This window comes from Schistocerca gregaria, chromosome 1 (genome assembly GCF_023897955.1).
Source record: "Schistocerca gregaria isolate iqSchGreg1 chromosome 1, iqSchGreg1.2, whole genome shotgun sequence".
NCBI classification, from domain to species: domain Eukaryota; kingdom Metazoa; phylum Arthropoda; class Insecta; order Orthoptera; family Acrididae; genus Schistocerca; species Schistocerca gregaria.
The window spans coordinates 300,817,743-300,835,849 of NC_064920.1; the positions used below are offsets into that span (position 1 = coordinate 300,817,743).

An 18,107-nucleotide genomic window follows, 5' to 3' on the forward strand; every position below is an offset into this window, starting at 1 on the left:
ACATCGCTATGCTAATGTCAATAGACTGCAGTAAAATACCCGCGCTTCCGCGTGCTCAATCGTTATGTACACCAACCCAATGTCCTGACTGACTGGCTGGCTTATCATCGCCCAGCCCCGATCGCTAAGGATAGAAGATGTGGATCTTGGGCATGCTTTAAGAAATGATTTTTCGAAACTCGAACGCTAAGGCAGTGAAAAAGAGGATGAAAGGTTTTTTTAAATATATCATTATTAAAGAACTACGAAAGTATTTTTAAGGCTACACTATGAACATTGATGTTTGACTTCACGGTTACAAATTGAAAAAAATGCGTGTTTCAGTTTTTTTGGAAACTGAACCCAAAGGGGGTAAAATAGGGGATGAGATTTTTTTATGAAAATATTTTATAATGTAAGCATTTTTAAAGATAAATGTATAAAAAATTTATATTTGGCTTCTCAGTTAGAAATAAAAAATATATGTTTCACTGTTTTTGAACGTGGGTGTGAACGGAAGATGAAGGTGTTTATGGAAATATTTCATTGTACAAGCATTTTTGAAGCTAAATCTTCGAAAATTTGTGTTTGTCTATTCGGTTATAGATAGGTCCAGACTGAGTCACTGACTCATCATCGCGCCGGCCAAACCGCTGAGGATAGAAAACTGAAATTTGGAGAGAGTGTGGATCCTGTACTGTAGGCGTTGTTTAAGAAGGGATTGTCCGAAATTCCACTAATTTTGAGTTGACGCCACTTTGCCTAGTTGCGCGTCGATGGGGAAGAGATGAAGATGATGAAGACAACACAACTCCCAGCCGAGAATCGAAGCCAGTCCCCTTTGCATGGCATTCCGTCGTGCTGACCACTCAGCTATGGGGGCGGACGGAATCCCACTGGCAGTAAGGTTGTCATCCATTGTCTCCTTGCCTACCCTTATCCTTTGGATTGTAATCTTTATTTTTACACATTCCTTTCATTTTATAGTCCTTCCAAGTGACCCATGATGCATAACAGTTCGTAAAAATTGTCAAATGTTCTGGAAGCCAATCTGTCATGATTGTTCCATGGTAGGTATTTGGTTAAAAATGCCTTGAAAACATCAACTTCAGTTCAGTCATGCAAATGCTATTCATCTCCCAGTGTTTCTGCAAAATGTCTGGCGTACTTCCCCAACCTCTGTTATAATTGTGGCGTAAAAACAATCTGTCGTAACACTTTGCTTATTCTTGTGTGACAAATATTTCCTGCAAAAAGCCACCTGCAACTCACCAAACACTGGTACTGACTAGTTGCTACACAGTTGACCCAACTATGTGCACAGTTTTGCTTTTAGATTGCCACTGTTATGAAACTAAATTAATTTTGAATTGTTTCATGAAATCTTTGAATTGATCATTTCCATTTATACTATCCAGAAAAGTATTTGTACACAAATTCATTCCACAATCTTTATGAATAAGTCTACTGACTTCCTTACAAATCAGATTTTTGTCTATTGGCATATTAAGAACATGCTTTGCCTTGACAGCTTAATACAGTTCATTGACTTTCGTATCAATCTTAGCACATTGTTGTTGTGTGACCAATAGTAGCTTCACCACGGTATTTTTATTTCCTTTGCAAGTGGTCTGAGAGCTTTTAACTTGATTCATGTCAATCATGGGGTTGTGAAACTCTTGTTTTGTGTAGCTACTCATTTTAAGTCCATCACTGTGCATTTGTTGGAAAAATTTCTTAAGCTGCGGAATGTTAATTTCTTTATTTGCTGAGTCTTTTCCTTTGTTTGTTTTTATCAGCTTCTTTTTGCTCATAGCCCTTCTTTATACTTTGCAGCAATTCAATTAATAGGTACTCACAACGTCTTACACAAATCGTTGTTTAATTTTTCTGCACTGACACTGTGGAAGCTACCTTGAAATTTTCAATTTCTCCAGAAATAAAATGTTTGTTCTCATTGTCAGTCTTCATTTCGGCATTTGGGTTAGTTCTGATAGGGTTCTGGACTAGACTTGTCTCCATAAATTGTTGAAATTTGATTACTGATTTCCATGTTTAAGTTTAGACTCTGCACACACAGTTAATAATGAATTTTAATTTACAGTGATGAAAATTCATTGTTCGCTCATATTCAAAGTTGTTCTTCTCTAATGTTGGCTGTGCCATGGTAAAATCTGAATAGTAGTCTCTGTAAGGCTGCTGTTGGCAATTGAACAGCGTCTCCAGAGATGTATTTGCAGATCTTGTAGCCTTTTCCTTGATTCCACCATATAAAATGTTACTTGCCTCTACTGTGAGCTGAATAGCGCCACATTAATTCCCTTCGCTACACAGCCAACGAATTTGACTCCATTTACCATTCATTATTGTGACTATTCATATTTAGGATTGGGCAAGAACTGGATTTGTATTCTTTGAATTTAAAGTCAGTTTTACAAGTGATGGATACTGAATGTATTTGCCATAAAGACTGTAGTACATTACAGCAGATACATAAATTTCATTGGTGACAAAGTAATAATCACTGACATTCCATTCCAAAATCTCATATTGTGTTCCACTGAACACTGGGAAATAAATAAGTGCTCCACAAAAAAAAAACCTATTAATAACATGTCATTATTTGCAACATTTTGCCTGATTTTTTAAAAATGTTATTATATTTTTCTACATTATTAGTTATGATTTAAAATGTAAGTAATCACTGAATAAAACAAGTCTTTCTCACTTGTTAATATTTTGTTAATTTTGTTAACAAGATGTTTTTTCAAATTACCAATATTCTCAAAGTGTTCCATCACAGGACAATTTCAGAAATCCCTGCTGTAATGAACTGCGAGATGCTACAACTCTCTCGCTATCCATGTGGTAATGTTACACTACATTAATACTTGTTCAATAGATCATGAATAAGACATTTCTTAACTATGTGGAACATGCCACTTTAACACAAGTTTTCTTTATACAAAATAACTTTTTTTCTTTTTTACAGTTACTGCTACATATCCAAAAATCCCTCTATTGAGTAGAAGGAGTTGTCATTCAGAAATTCTTTTCATTTGTTTTTAAATCTTGGTTGACTATCTGTCAGACTTTTAATATTTGTCAAATGACCAAAGATTTTTGTGGCAGCATAATTCACCACTTTCTGTGCCAAAATCAGATTTAACCCAGAATAGTGAAGATCATTCTTTCTTCTAGTAGTGTAGCCATGCAATTCGCTATTATTTTTGAATTGGGATGGGTTATTAATAACAAATTTCATACGTGAATATTTTTATTATGAAGATACTGTGAATAGCCTGAATTCCTTAACTAAATGTCTGCAACATGATCATGAGTGTGCTCCAGTTATTATTCTGATTGCACACTTTTGTGCAATGAATACTTTTTCTCTTGATGATGAATTACCCCAAAATATGATGCCATATGTAAACAGTGAATGAAAATAGGCATAGTAGGCTAATTTACCATCATGTTTATCACCAAAATTTGCAATAACCCTGATAGCATAAGTATTTGAACCTAACAGTTTCAGCAGATCATCAATGTCTTTCTTCCAGCTCAATTTCTGATCAGTGCATTCACCCAGAAATTTTGAATATTCTTCCTTAGCAACAGACTTCTGTTCATAGTCTATATTTATCAATGGTGTTATGTCATTTGCTGTACAGAATTGTATATGCTGTGTTTTCTCAAAATTTTGTGAGAGTCCATTTACACAGAACAATTTAATAATTTTCTGAAAGATGTTAAATACAATTTTGTCAGCTGAATCTTGTTTGTTGGTTGTGATTTCTATACTTGTATCATCAGCAAAAAGAACTAGCTTTGCAATCTTCATGAATATAGAGTAGCAAGTCATTAATATATACTAAGAATAATAAGAGACCCAAGACTGAATCCCGTGTGACACCATTCTTGATATCTCCCCAGTTAGAGGACACTGGTGATTTTGACAGACTACCTGTACTGTTAATTTCTACCTTCTGCATTCTCCCAGTTAAATATGAGATAAACCATTTGTGCACTGTCCCGCTCGTTCCACAATATTAAAGGTTATCTAGAAGAAATTCATGATTAGCACTGTGAAAAGCCTTTGAGAGGTCACAGAATATCCCAATGGATAAAGTTCAGTTATTCAAAGCATTTAATATTTGATCAGTGAAAGCATGTATAGCATTTTCTGTTGAAGAGTCTTCCTGAAAACCAAATTGACATTTTTTTAGTATTTCATTTTTACAAATATTTGATACTATTCTTGAATACATTACTTTACCAGATATTTTTGATAAAGCTGTGAGAAGTGAGATTGGGTTGTAGTTGTTAGCATCAGACCTATCCCCTTCTTTATGCAATTGTTTAACAATAACATATTCCAGACTATCTGGAAAAAGTCCTGCTTCAATGAGCTACTGCATATGTAGCTGAGAATCCTATTTATCTGTTGGAAACAAGTTTTTTGTACTCTGTTCGAAATATCGTCAATTGCATGTCAGCTTTTACTTTTGAGTGAATTTATTATTATTTCAGTAGGAGAGGTGGGTTGAATTTCAATTTTATCAAATTTCATAGGTATTGCATCTTCAATATGCCGATTCTGTTTACAGGATATTTTTATGCCTTTAGTAGGCCCTGGCTTTTTACATGTTTTTTTTTTTTTTAATAATTATGTTCCACTGTTTACTTAGGCAAACTGCTTTCAAATATACTCACAAAGGTATCATGAAACAGGTTAAGTTTTAAATTAGAATCAGGTTCCCAGTACACCTCATGCCAATTTAACTGTTGCAAGCTTTCCATGAAATTTTAAATTGTTGAATTGTTAATTGAATATACTATTTTGGAGAACTGTTTGGATTACTATATGGAGCTATGTTATATACTGTAACTACCTGTGCATCATGATCAGACAGACCATTCTTAGCATGAATTTTTTTTATTTGATTAAATTTATCTTGGTCTATGAAAACATTATCTTTCAGTGTACTGCTTTCCTGTACCACCTGGGCAGGAAAATCAATAACTGATATCAAATTGAAAGAACCAAGAAATACCTCAAGGGCATGCTATCAGACACTTTCAGAAAATCTACATTGACATCCCCATAAACAATGATTTGCTTCCCTCTGTCTGACAGATAACACAACAAAGAATCCAAGCTGTTAAAAAATAGCTGAAAAGTTGCCAATGGGGACTTATACATGGCTAGAATTATAAAAGTACAGTTATTTAGTTTAAGATCACACATACATGGATCCATATGTTCCCGTACACAAAAAATTTTTAGTTTCTAAATTTTTCACATTATGGTAGCTATTAAGATATATGGAAACTCCTCCTCTCTCCATGGTGTGTGTACTTACATGTGCTGAAAGCTTATATCCACCTACACTTACCTTTCCCATATCTGTGATTGTATGATGTTCAGACAGGCATAGTACATCTGTTTCACCCCGAGTTTCTAAATCTCCTAACAAACAAGAAGCTAATCTACTCTGTTTTTTAATCCCCTGATATTGTGGTACAATGTACTAACATTTTTCACTGTGCTTTTACAGAGTCTTATGACACTAACGTTATTTTTCATACTTTTATGAGAATCTTGTGGTAGTTGAACATTTCTAGTACCTGTCTGTCTGTTGAATCATTGTATACTGATCTTAGCCTAAAAAGAAGGTCCTATCAAGAGTTTCAGTGCTCCCTTTAAGGATTTTGCTATCAACCAGTCAATTTACCTTTCCTTTTCCAGTTTGAGGCAGGCCACGTCTTGTGAAGCCCCACCTACAAATATCATCAACAGGAACCAAACCTATGCCTGACAAAGTAGCCACCCAAAGCAGAGGACCGAGCTCCATATTGACCCTCCTGACAGAGCTGTTCAGTTGGTACCAGTCATACTGCATGAAAGCAGGAACCAAGCTAACATTTGTATGGTTCATTGCAGGTGTTATTTTTACCAGGTCAAACTCAATATTGTAGCCCTGATCCCTGTCAATACTGTTTCCCACTCCACCTATTACCACAACATACTCTTGCTTCTTAAAACCCTTGCACAATGATCCTACGTCCTCTGTCACTTGGCTAAGGCACACACTGGGCTTGAAAAAAATTGTGACTTGGTACCTGTCACCTGATTTTTTCTGAAAGATCTGGCCCTCACCTCTTCCATGGCTACTACCTAACAATAGAACTTTCTCCTCTTTTCTATTTTTTTTTTTTAGGCAGTTGGTTTCCTAGTGAACGTCTGTTGAGTGATGACTACACTTACATCTACCTGAGCCTCTTCCTTAGTTAACTGAGGTAGCAAGGCAAATTTATTGGTTAACCCAATGATGAAGGTGACAGATAATGTTCTCTTTCTGTAGACCCTGTTCCTTGCCACCACTTCCCACCTGCCTTCACCATTCTCCCCCCTTAACCTCATCAGGTCCCCCCTAGCACTATCTAGTTCAGCCTAAAGGCCTCTAATGTTGCCTTCCTGTTCAGCTATTTTCCTATCATTTGGGCATATTCTGTAATACCATGGAAGAGACTCATTTACTTCCCCAATCCCCATGCCACTACATCCCCCCCCCCCCTCATGTAACCATCTTTCACAATAGTGGCATAGAACCCCAGAAGTAATTTTCCTATGGCAGCACAAATACTTCTCACTCATGGTTGTTTACAATATTATATATATATTATAGTAATATTCTGTTAACTACAGATCACAAGAGGCACTCACGTTATGTGGAACACTAATATATGTGTATACTATTAATATAATGCACTTAAACTAGCACTAAAATTCAAAATTTATATACCCAAAAAATTAGAACTAAGATCACATATGCATGATATGGACTTTATGTGCTCTGAAAGAAATTAAAATATAGAGATTAAAACCTTTAATTCCCGAGTAGATGTGGCATTACTAAATATATTTGTAATGAAATGTAATGAAAACAATCTAAATTCTTCACTTAATACTTAATACAAATGTCTTAAACTTGTATGTGAACCTATGTTTAAAGTACGTGGAAACTGGCCTTTGGTTACTTTCTTTCTTTCTTTCTTTTTTTTTTTCTTTTTTTTTTTTCGCCAGAACTACTTTGAAACGAGCAAAACCTTCAATAGATAATATCAAATAGACTCTAATTAACTTCCCTGTGGTGTAATATTAACTTAATTGACAGTTATTATAGAATTAACTACTTAACTCCATGAACTCAATATTCAGACTGTGTGGTCTGTGCCAGGTCTTCCAGCATTCATTGTTGGACACATGTCTGTCAGATATAAACTGCCACTCACCAGAAATGTGAATAACTGGAAAGATAAATAAAATGGTATCAAAATTGCCATAATTCGACATGTGAGGATACTGAAAGCTCACAGTTTTAAACATCTACTCTTTTGCCTTTGCCTCCCCTTGACATGCATAAAGAAAATTTCCTAACAAGTGAGGGCAATTGCACTGGCTCGTTTTCAGTTTCATTGGAAGATGGCACTTCAAACTTGTTGGTTAGGGTCCCTGGCTCCCTTGTTCAAGGCACCTAGCTCTGTCACTGACAAGCTGCCCATGATCAAGTAGATAAGTAGTGGTAGGTCCATTACTTCCTGCAGAGAGAACAGTATCTGTAGGAGAGGACAATACTTGAGATACTTTCAGTATTTGTGATAAATGACTCACTGGAACCCCAAACACTCAGTCAGAGCTACTTCCAATTGTTTGACAGTAGTCAGGGCAATTTATAGCTGCTTACATACATCAACCAACTCATCCTGTGGTTAAGAATGGCATTCACAGCGGGTCTGCATTGTGGCTGATGTGGGGTTTTACACAACAGTAAACAAAAATTTTAAAATAAACTAAACCTGTTAAACTAGAACTGTTACTAATTCTGTCGAAGTACTGAAGCAATTCATATGCATAGAAAAGTTTCTGTTAAGGCAACAGAAAGACCTAAGCTGAAAGCTACTGATTTCCTGAAACTTTCTTGTGATTATGGTCGCTAACAAACTTGAAAATTCAAGAAAACGCAGGCACTGTACATGTTATAACCTTTAATCACAATAATTGCATGGATTTTCACACTCTCTCTTAGAAACAATAGCTGATCACATGATTACAACTCAGTCTCTCGTATTCGACTGCTGTGCCGTGACATGCGGCTGGTGCCGTTCGTAGCTAGGTGGCGCTCCCGCGCTCATCCGATTTGCGGAGCGCCTCTATCGCCGTTTGTGCGTACTGTCGTGGCGGCACTGTTAAATGTCGTGGCACTATCACAACACTTTTCCCCCCTTGAAAAAAATAAACACTCACTTCCTTGGAGACATGGACAGCGCAGAGACATCCATGGCCTCTTGTGAGGCCCCGAGGAGATCCCGCGCAGAGACACGAGAGTATGGTCGAAAATGTCCAGGACGGAAGCTCGTGCATGGAACGTGCCTCCTGGATGAGATGATGGGTGAAAACTCCGGAGCAGCATCCATAGGTGTCATTGACCTGGGGCTGTGCTCCAGCGAGATGGGTCCCGGAGAAGGCGGCGTCGCGACTGGGGCCGGTTCCGGAGTACTTGGAAGCGGCAGCGACGGCGGCTGCATCAACACGGACGGTAGATCGGCAGCAGCGACAGGACTGGCGTGTCGGGCTGGTGGAGGCGAAGGATGGGGCGGTGGCACAGGCGTGGCCACCACTCGTGGGCGCATCTGGTCGTAATGGCGAACAACCGTGCCGTCGCCCGTACGGATTTCACAAAGCCGGCGGCCGCGAAGAGCCTTGACCACCCCTGGAATCCATTTAGGGTGAGATCCATATCCTCGTGCCCACACGTCGGCGCCCACTGAGTATTTTCCCGCACTAGGGGACACAGTACAAGGCCTGACAGGGTGAAGCAGGTGCAGTAGAGTGCGCGGTTGGCAGCCATGCAAGAGTTCAGCAGGGCTGCGATCACCCAGAGGCGTGAAGCGATAAGAACTCAGAAATTGCAGCAGGGCGTCATCTGTGGAAAAATCACTAAGGAATTTTTTCATCTGGCATTTGAAAGTGCGGACAAGGCGCTCGACCTCCCCATTCGATTGCGGATGGAAGGGAGGTGCGGTAACATGATGAATCCCTTGTCCAGTACAAAAATCACGGAAGGCCTGCGAAGAGAACTGAGGGCCATTGTCCGTGACGATCGTGGATGGAAGACCTTCTAGCGCAAAGATTTTGGACAAAGCCAGCGTCGTCGCCGCAGTGGTGGGCGACGGACATCTAACAACAAATGGAAACTTTGAGAAGGCATCAATCAACAGTAGCCAATAAGTACCGAGGAAGGGTCCAGCAAAGTCGGCGTGCACCCGTTCCCATGGCTGAGCTGGATCAGGCCACGGAGAGGGCATTGTATGAGGTGCCGCCAGTTGTTGAGCACACTGGCCACATGCAGCAACCATATGGGCGATGCCAATAAACGTGCCTGCGGGCCAGGGACTTAGTCCGAGAAATACCCCAATGGCCTCCATGCAACAGTTTGAGAACATCTTTGCGAAGAGAGGCTGGCACCACGACCTGTGGAGATGCGCCATCCGTGGCCAGAAGAACAACACCATCACGAACAGACAGACGAAGGCGCAAGGCATGGTAGTTGCGAAGGGGATCCGATGCCCGGCCCCTGGTCCTGTCCGGCCAACCTCGTTGAACAAAACCGATCACCCGACGCAGGACCGGGTCCCGCGCAGTAGCTGACGCGACCTGCGAACCTGTAAGTGGAAAGCCCTCGACTGCACGACGTTCTTCCTCGTCAATGTGGAAACAGAGGAGTTCATCATGATCGAAAACAGGGTCGGGGCCCATCGGCAATCGCGACAATGCATCAGCGTTGGCGTGCTGGGCCGTGGGGCGATAGTGAATCTCATAATGAAAACGAGACAAGTATAAGGCCCAACGTTGCAGGCGGTGAGCTGCCTTATCCGGAAGTGACGCCTAGGGGCTGAACAGAGAGACCAGCGGTTTGTGGTCGGTGATGAGGTGAAACTTAGAACCATACAAAAAAACGCTGAACTTTTTTAGAGCATAAATGATAGCGAGCGCCTCCTTTTCGATTTGAGAGTAACGCCGTCGCTGCCGTCAGCTGTGTTTGTTGTTCAATGAGCGCTTGCATAAGCTGTTCCATGTCTGCCCCGTCACGAACACACAAATCCACAACGCGGTGAATATATCCCATCCTCGTCGCCAAAAAGTGTTATAACCTTTAATCACAATAATTGCGTGGATTTTCACACTCTCTCTTAGAAACAATAGCTGATCACATGATTACAACTCAGTCTCTCGTATTCGACTGCTGTGCCGTGACATGCGGCCGGTGCCGTTCGTAGCTAGGTGGCGCTCCCGCGCTCATCCGATTTGCGGAGTGCCTCTATCGCCATTTGTGCGTACTGTCGTGGCGGCACTGTTAAATGTCGTGGCACTATCACAACAGTACACCCTTGTTGAAACTCAAAACTGGGTTTGACTCGACATGTTAGTTATAATACGTGCTACAGTAACTGTAAATTACAAGCACCGATTTAGTATGAAATATGATATACACAACACTTGAAAATTCTCTGAATGTATACATTTAATTGCATAAATATACATTTAAATTTTGAATGAAACATTTTTTTTTAATCAACATACCGGTACTACTATTGAAATACTGTAAAGTGCAAATGTTGATTACAACTGCTGCTACAGCAGGAAATACGTTTTTTCAGCACGCAGCTAATGAAAATAATATATCATGATTCACACTCGAGGTTTGATACAATTAACACAAGAAATATATTTAAATTTTACATTAAGTTTCTGCACATAGGTTTTAGATGGGAATTTATCAGACACATGTGAATTTATTCAGACACAAAGAAGATAACTAGAAGTCGATTTATATACTCAAATATAAGTAAATACACTGGCTCAAAACATGTTCAATATGCTGTCCACCGTTTTCCGCAACAAGTTGAAATTGAGAAGCAGTATGTTCTACAACTGATCAAAGTGTTTCCGGGGTCACATTCAGAATGTGTTGTGCAATATGTGCCTTCAATGTAGCTATGTTTGCAGTTGGAACACTGAACACAACATCTTTCAGATAGCCCCACAGCCAAAAGTCACATGGATTAAGATCAGGTGATCAGGACAGCCACACTGCAGGGAAATGGTGGCTGAGAATTCTAACATTTCTGAAATGGCGCTTCAGCAGCTGCTTAACTGGATTTGCAATGTGCAGAGGTGTGCCATCTTGCATAAAAATGATACCATCCACACATCCACACTGTTGGAGAACTGGAATGACATGGTTGTGCAAAAGACACTCATAGCACTCACCAGTGACAGTACAGGTAACAGGACTGGAAGCACATGTCTCTTTGAAAAAATTGGCACTATGATAAATGATGCCATAAACCCGCATCACACAGTGACTTTTTCAGGATAAACTGGTTCTGGTTGATTTGCATGTGGATTTTCCGTTGCCCATACTTGACAATTCTGTGTATTGACATATCCTGTAAGATGGAAGTGGGATTTGTCTGTCCACAAAATCTTCCATGGCCAATCATTGTCCACTTCCATGTGAGCAAGAAATTCTGAAGTAGGTCAACAGGAAGCAACTTGTGCAAATGGGTAATTTTGAATGGATAGGAAAGAAGGATGTTTCATTGGATTTTATGCACAGGGCTCATGCTTATGTCCAATGTTTGGACAATTCTCCGTGCACTACACATTTTCACACTACCACTCTTCTCCTCCCTGCATTGCTATGGCCACTGCTAGATGTCAAATCAATTTGTTTCCTCCCTCTACCATGTTGCTCACCAAAAAACCCATATCTTTTAATTTCCAAATCATTTTCTCCAGACCCATGGCAATCATCAGACCAATGCCTTTTTTTCAAACCCTTCAGTGTTCGGAACTTCTGCAAGTGACATGTGCGCTGTCATCATTCTTGTAATACAGCTTTACAAGTAGAGTGCAATCCTGCATTGAGAAAGTCATGATGAATGTTGCAGGCATGAAAGGAGGAAGAGGAAAAATGATACCATTCACACATCCATGCTGTTGGAGAACTGTAATGACATGATTGTGCAAAAGACACTCATAGCACTTAACCAGTGACAGTACAGGTAACAGGACCAGAAGCACGTGGCATGTTTATGCCAACTTCAGTGGCCATGCACATGACATGTGTTTTCATTTACACATTCTGACACATGCAATGCCATCTATTGATCAATTTTCTCATTTTTTTTTTTTCTTCTGCATTACGTTTTCCCCCTTTGACATCATTCTGACCAGTGTTGTTATTTCTACAGTGTTTTGAAAATTTAACTTGAATGATAATCACCCTGTATATAGAATTAGGAAAAGAGGTGGACAGAAAAGGACAAACAAGTGAGAAAGCATTACACAGTTTGTTCAGTAGGAGTACTGCAGACATCAATGAGATGCTTTATAGAGCTAGATTTTCACCTATTGGCCAAAAGTGGAACAATTTTTTTCCAGGGTAAATTGGTGGTTCCACGTTAAAGCATCAGCACATCTATCAAGTTTCATTGCCATACTATAATTACAGCCTCCACTGGACACTGTAATTACAGCCTGCCCAGGACCTCTGTGAGTAGTTGCACTTTAATTATAACCACCCCATACATCCGCAGTCATGATACACATTTAATTCCCAGTGCCACCATACCATGGCACATTGCTAGGGTAGCCAAAACCAAGAAGTAATAAAGTGGAATATCATACACTAATTCATTTTCTGTGTTTGATGGCGGACAATGTGGTTACAGTCGATACTAAAGAAATCAGCTGGATAGTTGCAACATTTTTATTGCTGCTGAAAGTGAACTGCCACATGATACTCCACTCATACTGTCAAACAAACAAACAAATAATTATTTAACATTATATCATATTTAGTGAAACTAATCAATTAATCCTTAGTCCTTAGTCTGGCAAGAGGCAGCATTGAAGGAAGCTAGCAAAAGGCGAATGGGATATGTAATTTACTTGAATCTGAAGCCAGTAATTTTGCTGCTACAGGATGTGATATGACCAAAAAGACACAAGGACCACTGAAACAGGAGTAAGTGATAAGACACTTCTGAAAGTACTGATTTCGAATTTGTATGCCTTTTAGAGATATGATATATTTTATAAATAAAATTGGACAATACTTAAGAGTGCTACTCTTGATGTAGCATTGACTTATCACTGGTTTCACAAAAAAATAAGCATCTATGCGAAGAAGAAATGGAGGCAAGGGTCAAAGATATCTGTGATGTGAGAATGTGAATGTCATGTGACTAGCACCTCCTGTCGGGTAGACTGTTCGCCGGGTGCAAGTCTTATGATTTGACGCAACTTTGGCGACTTGCACATCGATGGGGATGAAATGATGATGAGTAGTACAATACAACACCCAGTCCCTGAGCAGAGAAAATCTCCAACCCAACTGGAAATCGAATGTGGGCCCTTAGGATTGATGTTCTGTTGCGCTGACCACTCAGCTACCGGGGGCCGACATATTTGTGATTCTGTATTTATAAATAGTTATTAAAAGGCATTGTTTGCCTTAAGTGGAAGATGTTCTTTGTTGTGCTCCGTATTTTACATTGTCTTTGTGAGATACACTGGCACTACAGTGTTCATATTTGGTACGCTAGTGTAAACATTCATCTTGAAACCACCTAAGTGTATTAACCTATATTTGTGTATATAAACTGACTTCTAGTTATCTTCTTTGTGTCTGAGTAAAATCACAAAATTGGGTCTTATACATAAGATTGCTAACAGTTGATTTTACTGCACTCCATCTTGAATAAAACAGAAAGGAGAAAATGATCCTGGTACATCTACAACATACATTGCATTGTTGCTTTTGGAGTGTATATATATATATATATATATATATATATATATATATATATATATATATATATAGAGAGAGAGAGAGAGAGAGAGAGAGAGAGAGAGAGAGAGAGAGATTAAAATTTATCTCACATCATGGATCTTACTGGTTATTCAAGGATTCAGAGTGCATATTAACCTGGGGAGTGTACATGTACACATTAAAACGTCATTTTCAGAATTGGGATTAATCATACAGGTGTATCACAGGGATGTTTGCAACAGACTACCTATAATCATTTGTGGATATGAAAACATAATTGTGTTGGAAGTTTTTGAGTACCACAGCACTGGTAGTATTATTACCTGAAAAATAATCATTCTATAGTTATAAAACATTTTTTTTTTCCATAGTTGTAAACTTAACATTCCTCATTACAATCTTGGGATAATCCAAAGTAGTGGAGCTAAGACCAAATTTTGGAAATTGTTTGTATTATAGTAACTCACTAGGTATAGTGTGGAAGAAGCCACACAATATAATAGTACTCAGAAGCTCCATCATCTCTGGTACAGAAACGGTATGCCATGACCTATCTGAGAGGAGCAGAGTTAAAAGAAAATATAAGGTGTGCTGATCATCTTTGAATTAAGTGCTCATACTGTCATTGTATGATTTCTTTTCAGGGAAGATTTTCATGTAATAACATACACAACTTCATAATGAAACACAGGAAAATTCAGTTGAGAAAACTAATAACTTATAAGACAGGATTCCTAGGCAATATGTAATTTCAGGAGGAAAATTCCATAGTAGACCGACATGCTACCTAGCACTCAGAACTAATAATTCCTTCTTCAGGGAGAAGAAAGTAGTATGTTGGGGAAGATTAAAAAGGAAGGGCAGATCAGTTAAAGACCACAGGGAGAGGTAGATGTGCCTGTAGTGAGACATACAGGAATAGAGTTGCTGAGGTTCTGAAAGGTTCCAACAGGGATGTGGAGCCATGTTGACTCCATTGCATGCTAGATTTCTATGTGACAAAAATTCTAATCAATGTGGTCCCACAGATTCTTGATTGGTTTTAAATCTTGGATGTCTGGTGACCAGGGCAGTATGGTAAACACATCCTGGTGCTGTTCAAACCATGTACTAACACTACAAGCCGTGTGACACTTTGCATTGTCCTGCTGATAGGTGCCATTTTGCTGAGGAAAAGCAAACTGCATGTAACCATGGACATGTTGCCAAGGATAGATGCAGTCTTGTGTTAATCCACCAAGCCTTCCAGAATGACAAGATCATCCACGTAATGCCATAAAAAAACATTCCCCAGACCACATCCACTGTTCACCACTGTCATCTATGGCCCATGGTGCACTGCAGTTACACTGCCACCAGTTTTGGATAGCACCATTTTGTTATGCATGATATACTTTAACTATGATGACAATCAAATAGTCTGCAAACTTAATTCTTTTAGAAATGCTTCCAATGTTAGCCCACAAGCCAATGATCACATGCTCTTGGATGTCAGATAAGTCGCAGTTTGCAATATGAAAATGACTGCACTGTTTTTCAGGACCCCGTTTGATATACTGTTCACTGTAGTGCTATCACCTGCCATCTGTCAGTGGTTGTTGCACACTGACATCAAACATAGACAGTGGTCACACTAATGTGACTCGACATAGTATTAGTTGTGGAAGAAAGGTAATGTGTATGCATTACTTTTACACAGATGTCTATTGGTAGTACTACACATGTTGGCTCCAGAAGGTAAATACAGGCTAGGAATCCTGTCTCATAATTTGTTTCGTAACTTGACATAAAACCAAAAAGCCCTTGAAATTCAGAATTAACCAATTTTCCTCATGCAGCTGTTTTACACATTATACTACGTGTTTCACAGATATTTCTTGACAATATATTGTGGATATCACCAAACATACCACTGTTGCTGGATCTGTGAGGACAGTAGCTTCAATTACATTATTTTTCCTAGTTTTAATTTGTGAATAGGTAACATTACAAAGTTTTGGATGGTTCAAATTATGCAGTAGTACTCTAATCATAAGTCAATAATCCATAAATACAACTTCCCTAATGTACACACTTCCTGTTAAAGCTGGTTGCAAATGAGAAAATTAACAGTACATTGTTGTGTGTACAATTTTTGTTTGAAATAATATATATGGAGAAACAATTTATATGGGAGAAACAATTTGTCTAATGGTTTAAATGTTCTACTTTAATAGTTACAACTAGCTATGGGAAAGAGTACAATACCATACATCATTTGCACAGTATAGCACAGATTTTCTTTTTTCCCAATTGGTTTTAACAGAAAACTTATACAGTGTTGTGTAAGAAAATACATAGACAATTTCCATCCAAATTATTATAGTATCATGTAAAAATTTGAAATAAATCAGTCAAGAATGTTCTGAGATTATTTTCATTCATACTCTGTATGATTTACTATAACCTAGTTCCAAACTGTCAAAGTGGACAAAGTCACAGTGAGGAGTCATAATTTGTGCGCTGAAGTAATTCCCAAAAATCCCCCACATTAGGATATATATCCAATTCCCATATGTACTTAGCAGTTGCGAAGCATTTCTGAATTTGTCAGTGTTGTATAAAATTAATGTTGGATTTGAAGGCATATAAGAAGTCCATCAAATTCATTCAATAATGCATTTTTTCAGGTGCACCAATCCTGTACATTATCGTGTCATGGCCAGATCTTATCCCATGGAATGAAGTGGACTCATACTTTTTATCTTGGTGTCACCTTTTGGGAGCTGGCTGCCCATGGATTGGCAGCTTTATTTATCATCTGTTCATGAACCTGGAACATGGGGAGAAAATATATTACCGGCTACTACAACTTGATATGCTTGGTATCTGGATTAGCCAGAGCATTGGTATGTTCTTGTAAATATACTTTTTATAGCAAGTAGCACAAATAATTCCTAACACCCCCCCCCCCCCCACACACACACACACATACACACACACACACAATGTGGTAGTAAGCTTTACAGTGGTAAAGAATTGAGGAACAGAAGCAAAATTTAAACACTGTGTGTGTTTTAATAAAGAAACACGCTAACAATATATGTACTCCTTGATGTGGTGATGCCTACTTAACCACTCTAAAGCAAAAGCAATTAAAACAGGGCATACACATAATCAACAGAACAATTATCAAATCCAGGTGATTATTGGCTGGGAAAGGGGCTAAGAAAAGGTTGGAAATATGCAAAGGAATTAAGGAAAAGTTACTCCACATATTATACCTGGGAAGATTAAACACATCTAAGGGCTCACAAGGAACCTCTTGAGGGTGAGGTCACTAGTTCGGTGTTTAGTAAGACTCGTTTGAAAAGTGTTGTGTTAACAATTATGATACGAAAAATACTAGCTGTTAATGATTCACCATGTGCATCATGAGAATGACAGAAAATGGATGTCTGGGACGTATAGAGATCAACCTTCTGTGGGATGTATATAGTCCACTTCACAAAATGGACATCATCAGCATTCAAGAAATATCAAAACAAACCATTAACTTGCAACATGAACACCAAATGTAAAATGGCACACCACAGTGGTCACAAAGCTTTGCACCATCAAGATCAAAGGCAAACTTCTTGATAGTTATAACCCATGATGGATGTTCAGCTGCAGATCCACTCTTGAAAAACGCATATGGAAAGGACAGATTGCTACTCACAATATAGCAGAGGTTTCAAGTCACAGACAGGCACAACAAAAAGACTACTAAACAAGTAAGCTTTCAGCCAGAATGCCTTCTTCTGAAATAGGTAACTTACAAACACACATTCATGTAAATGAAGCTCACACCCACATGACCACTGTCTCTGGCTACCAACGCAGGACTGCACATTCTGGCCTCAACAGTCCCTGACAGTGGCCATGTGTGTGTGAGCTGTGCTTGCATGAATGTGTGTGTATGTTGTCTATTTCAGGAGAAGGGCTTCTGTGCAAAAGGCTACACGTTTAGTAGCCTTTTTGTTGTGCCTATCTGCAACTCAGCATTTCCACTGTATGGCAAGTAGCAATCTAACCTCTTCATAATTCTGTTATTATTCTAACCTGGATTTTCCTTTGCTTGAGAATACATATAGAATCATATTGGTGTAATGGGGTGATATGAACTGTTGGGATGTGATGGCATGAAGCTGAATGCAGAACAGTCCATCATGGAGTTTGTCATGAAACTGGCTGTCCTTT

The 18,107-nt window shown here is 39.0% G+C and overlaps 1 protein-coding gene across 1 annotated transcript in view; it reads left to right on the forward strand.

Moving 5' to 3' along the window:
- LOC126342072 (progestin and adipoQ receptor family member 4) overlaps positions 1-18,107 on the forward strand; it is a 177,888-nt gene that overhangs the window by 90,888 nt on the left and 68,893 nt on the right. The window contains exon 2 of the mRNA XM_050001824.1: positions 16,556-16,774. Within this exon, the coding sequence (XP_049857781.1) occupies positions 16,556-16,774 (219 nt within the window). The remainder of the gene's footprint in view (positions 1-16,555; positions 16,775-18,107) is intronic.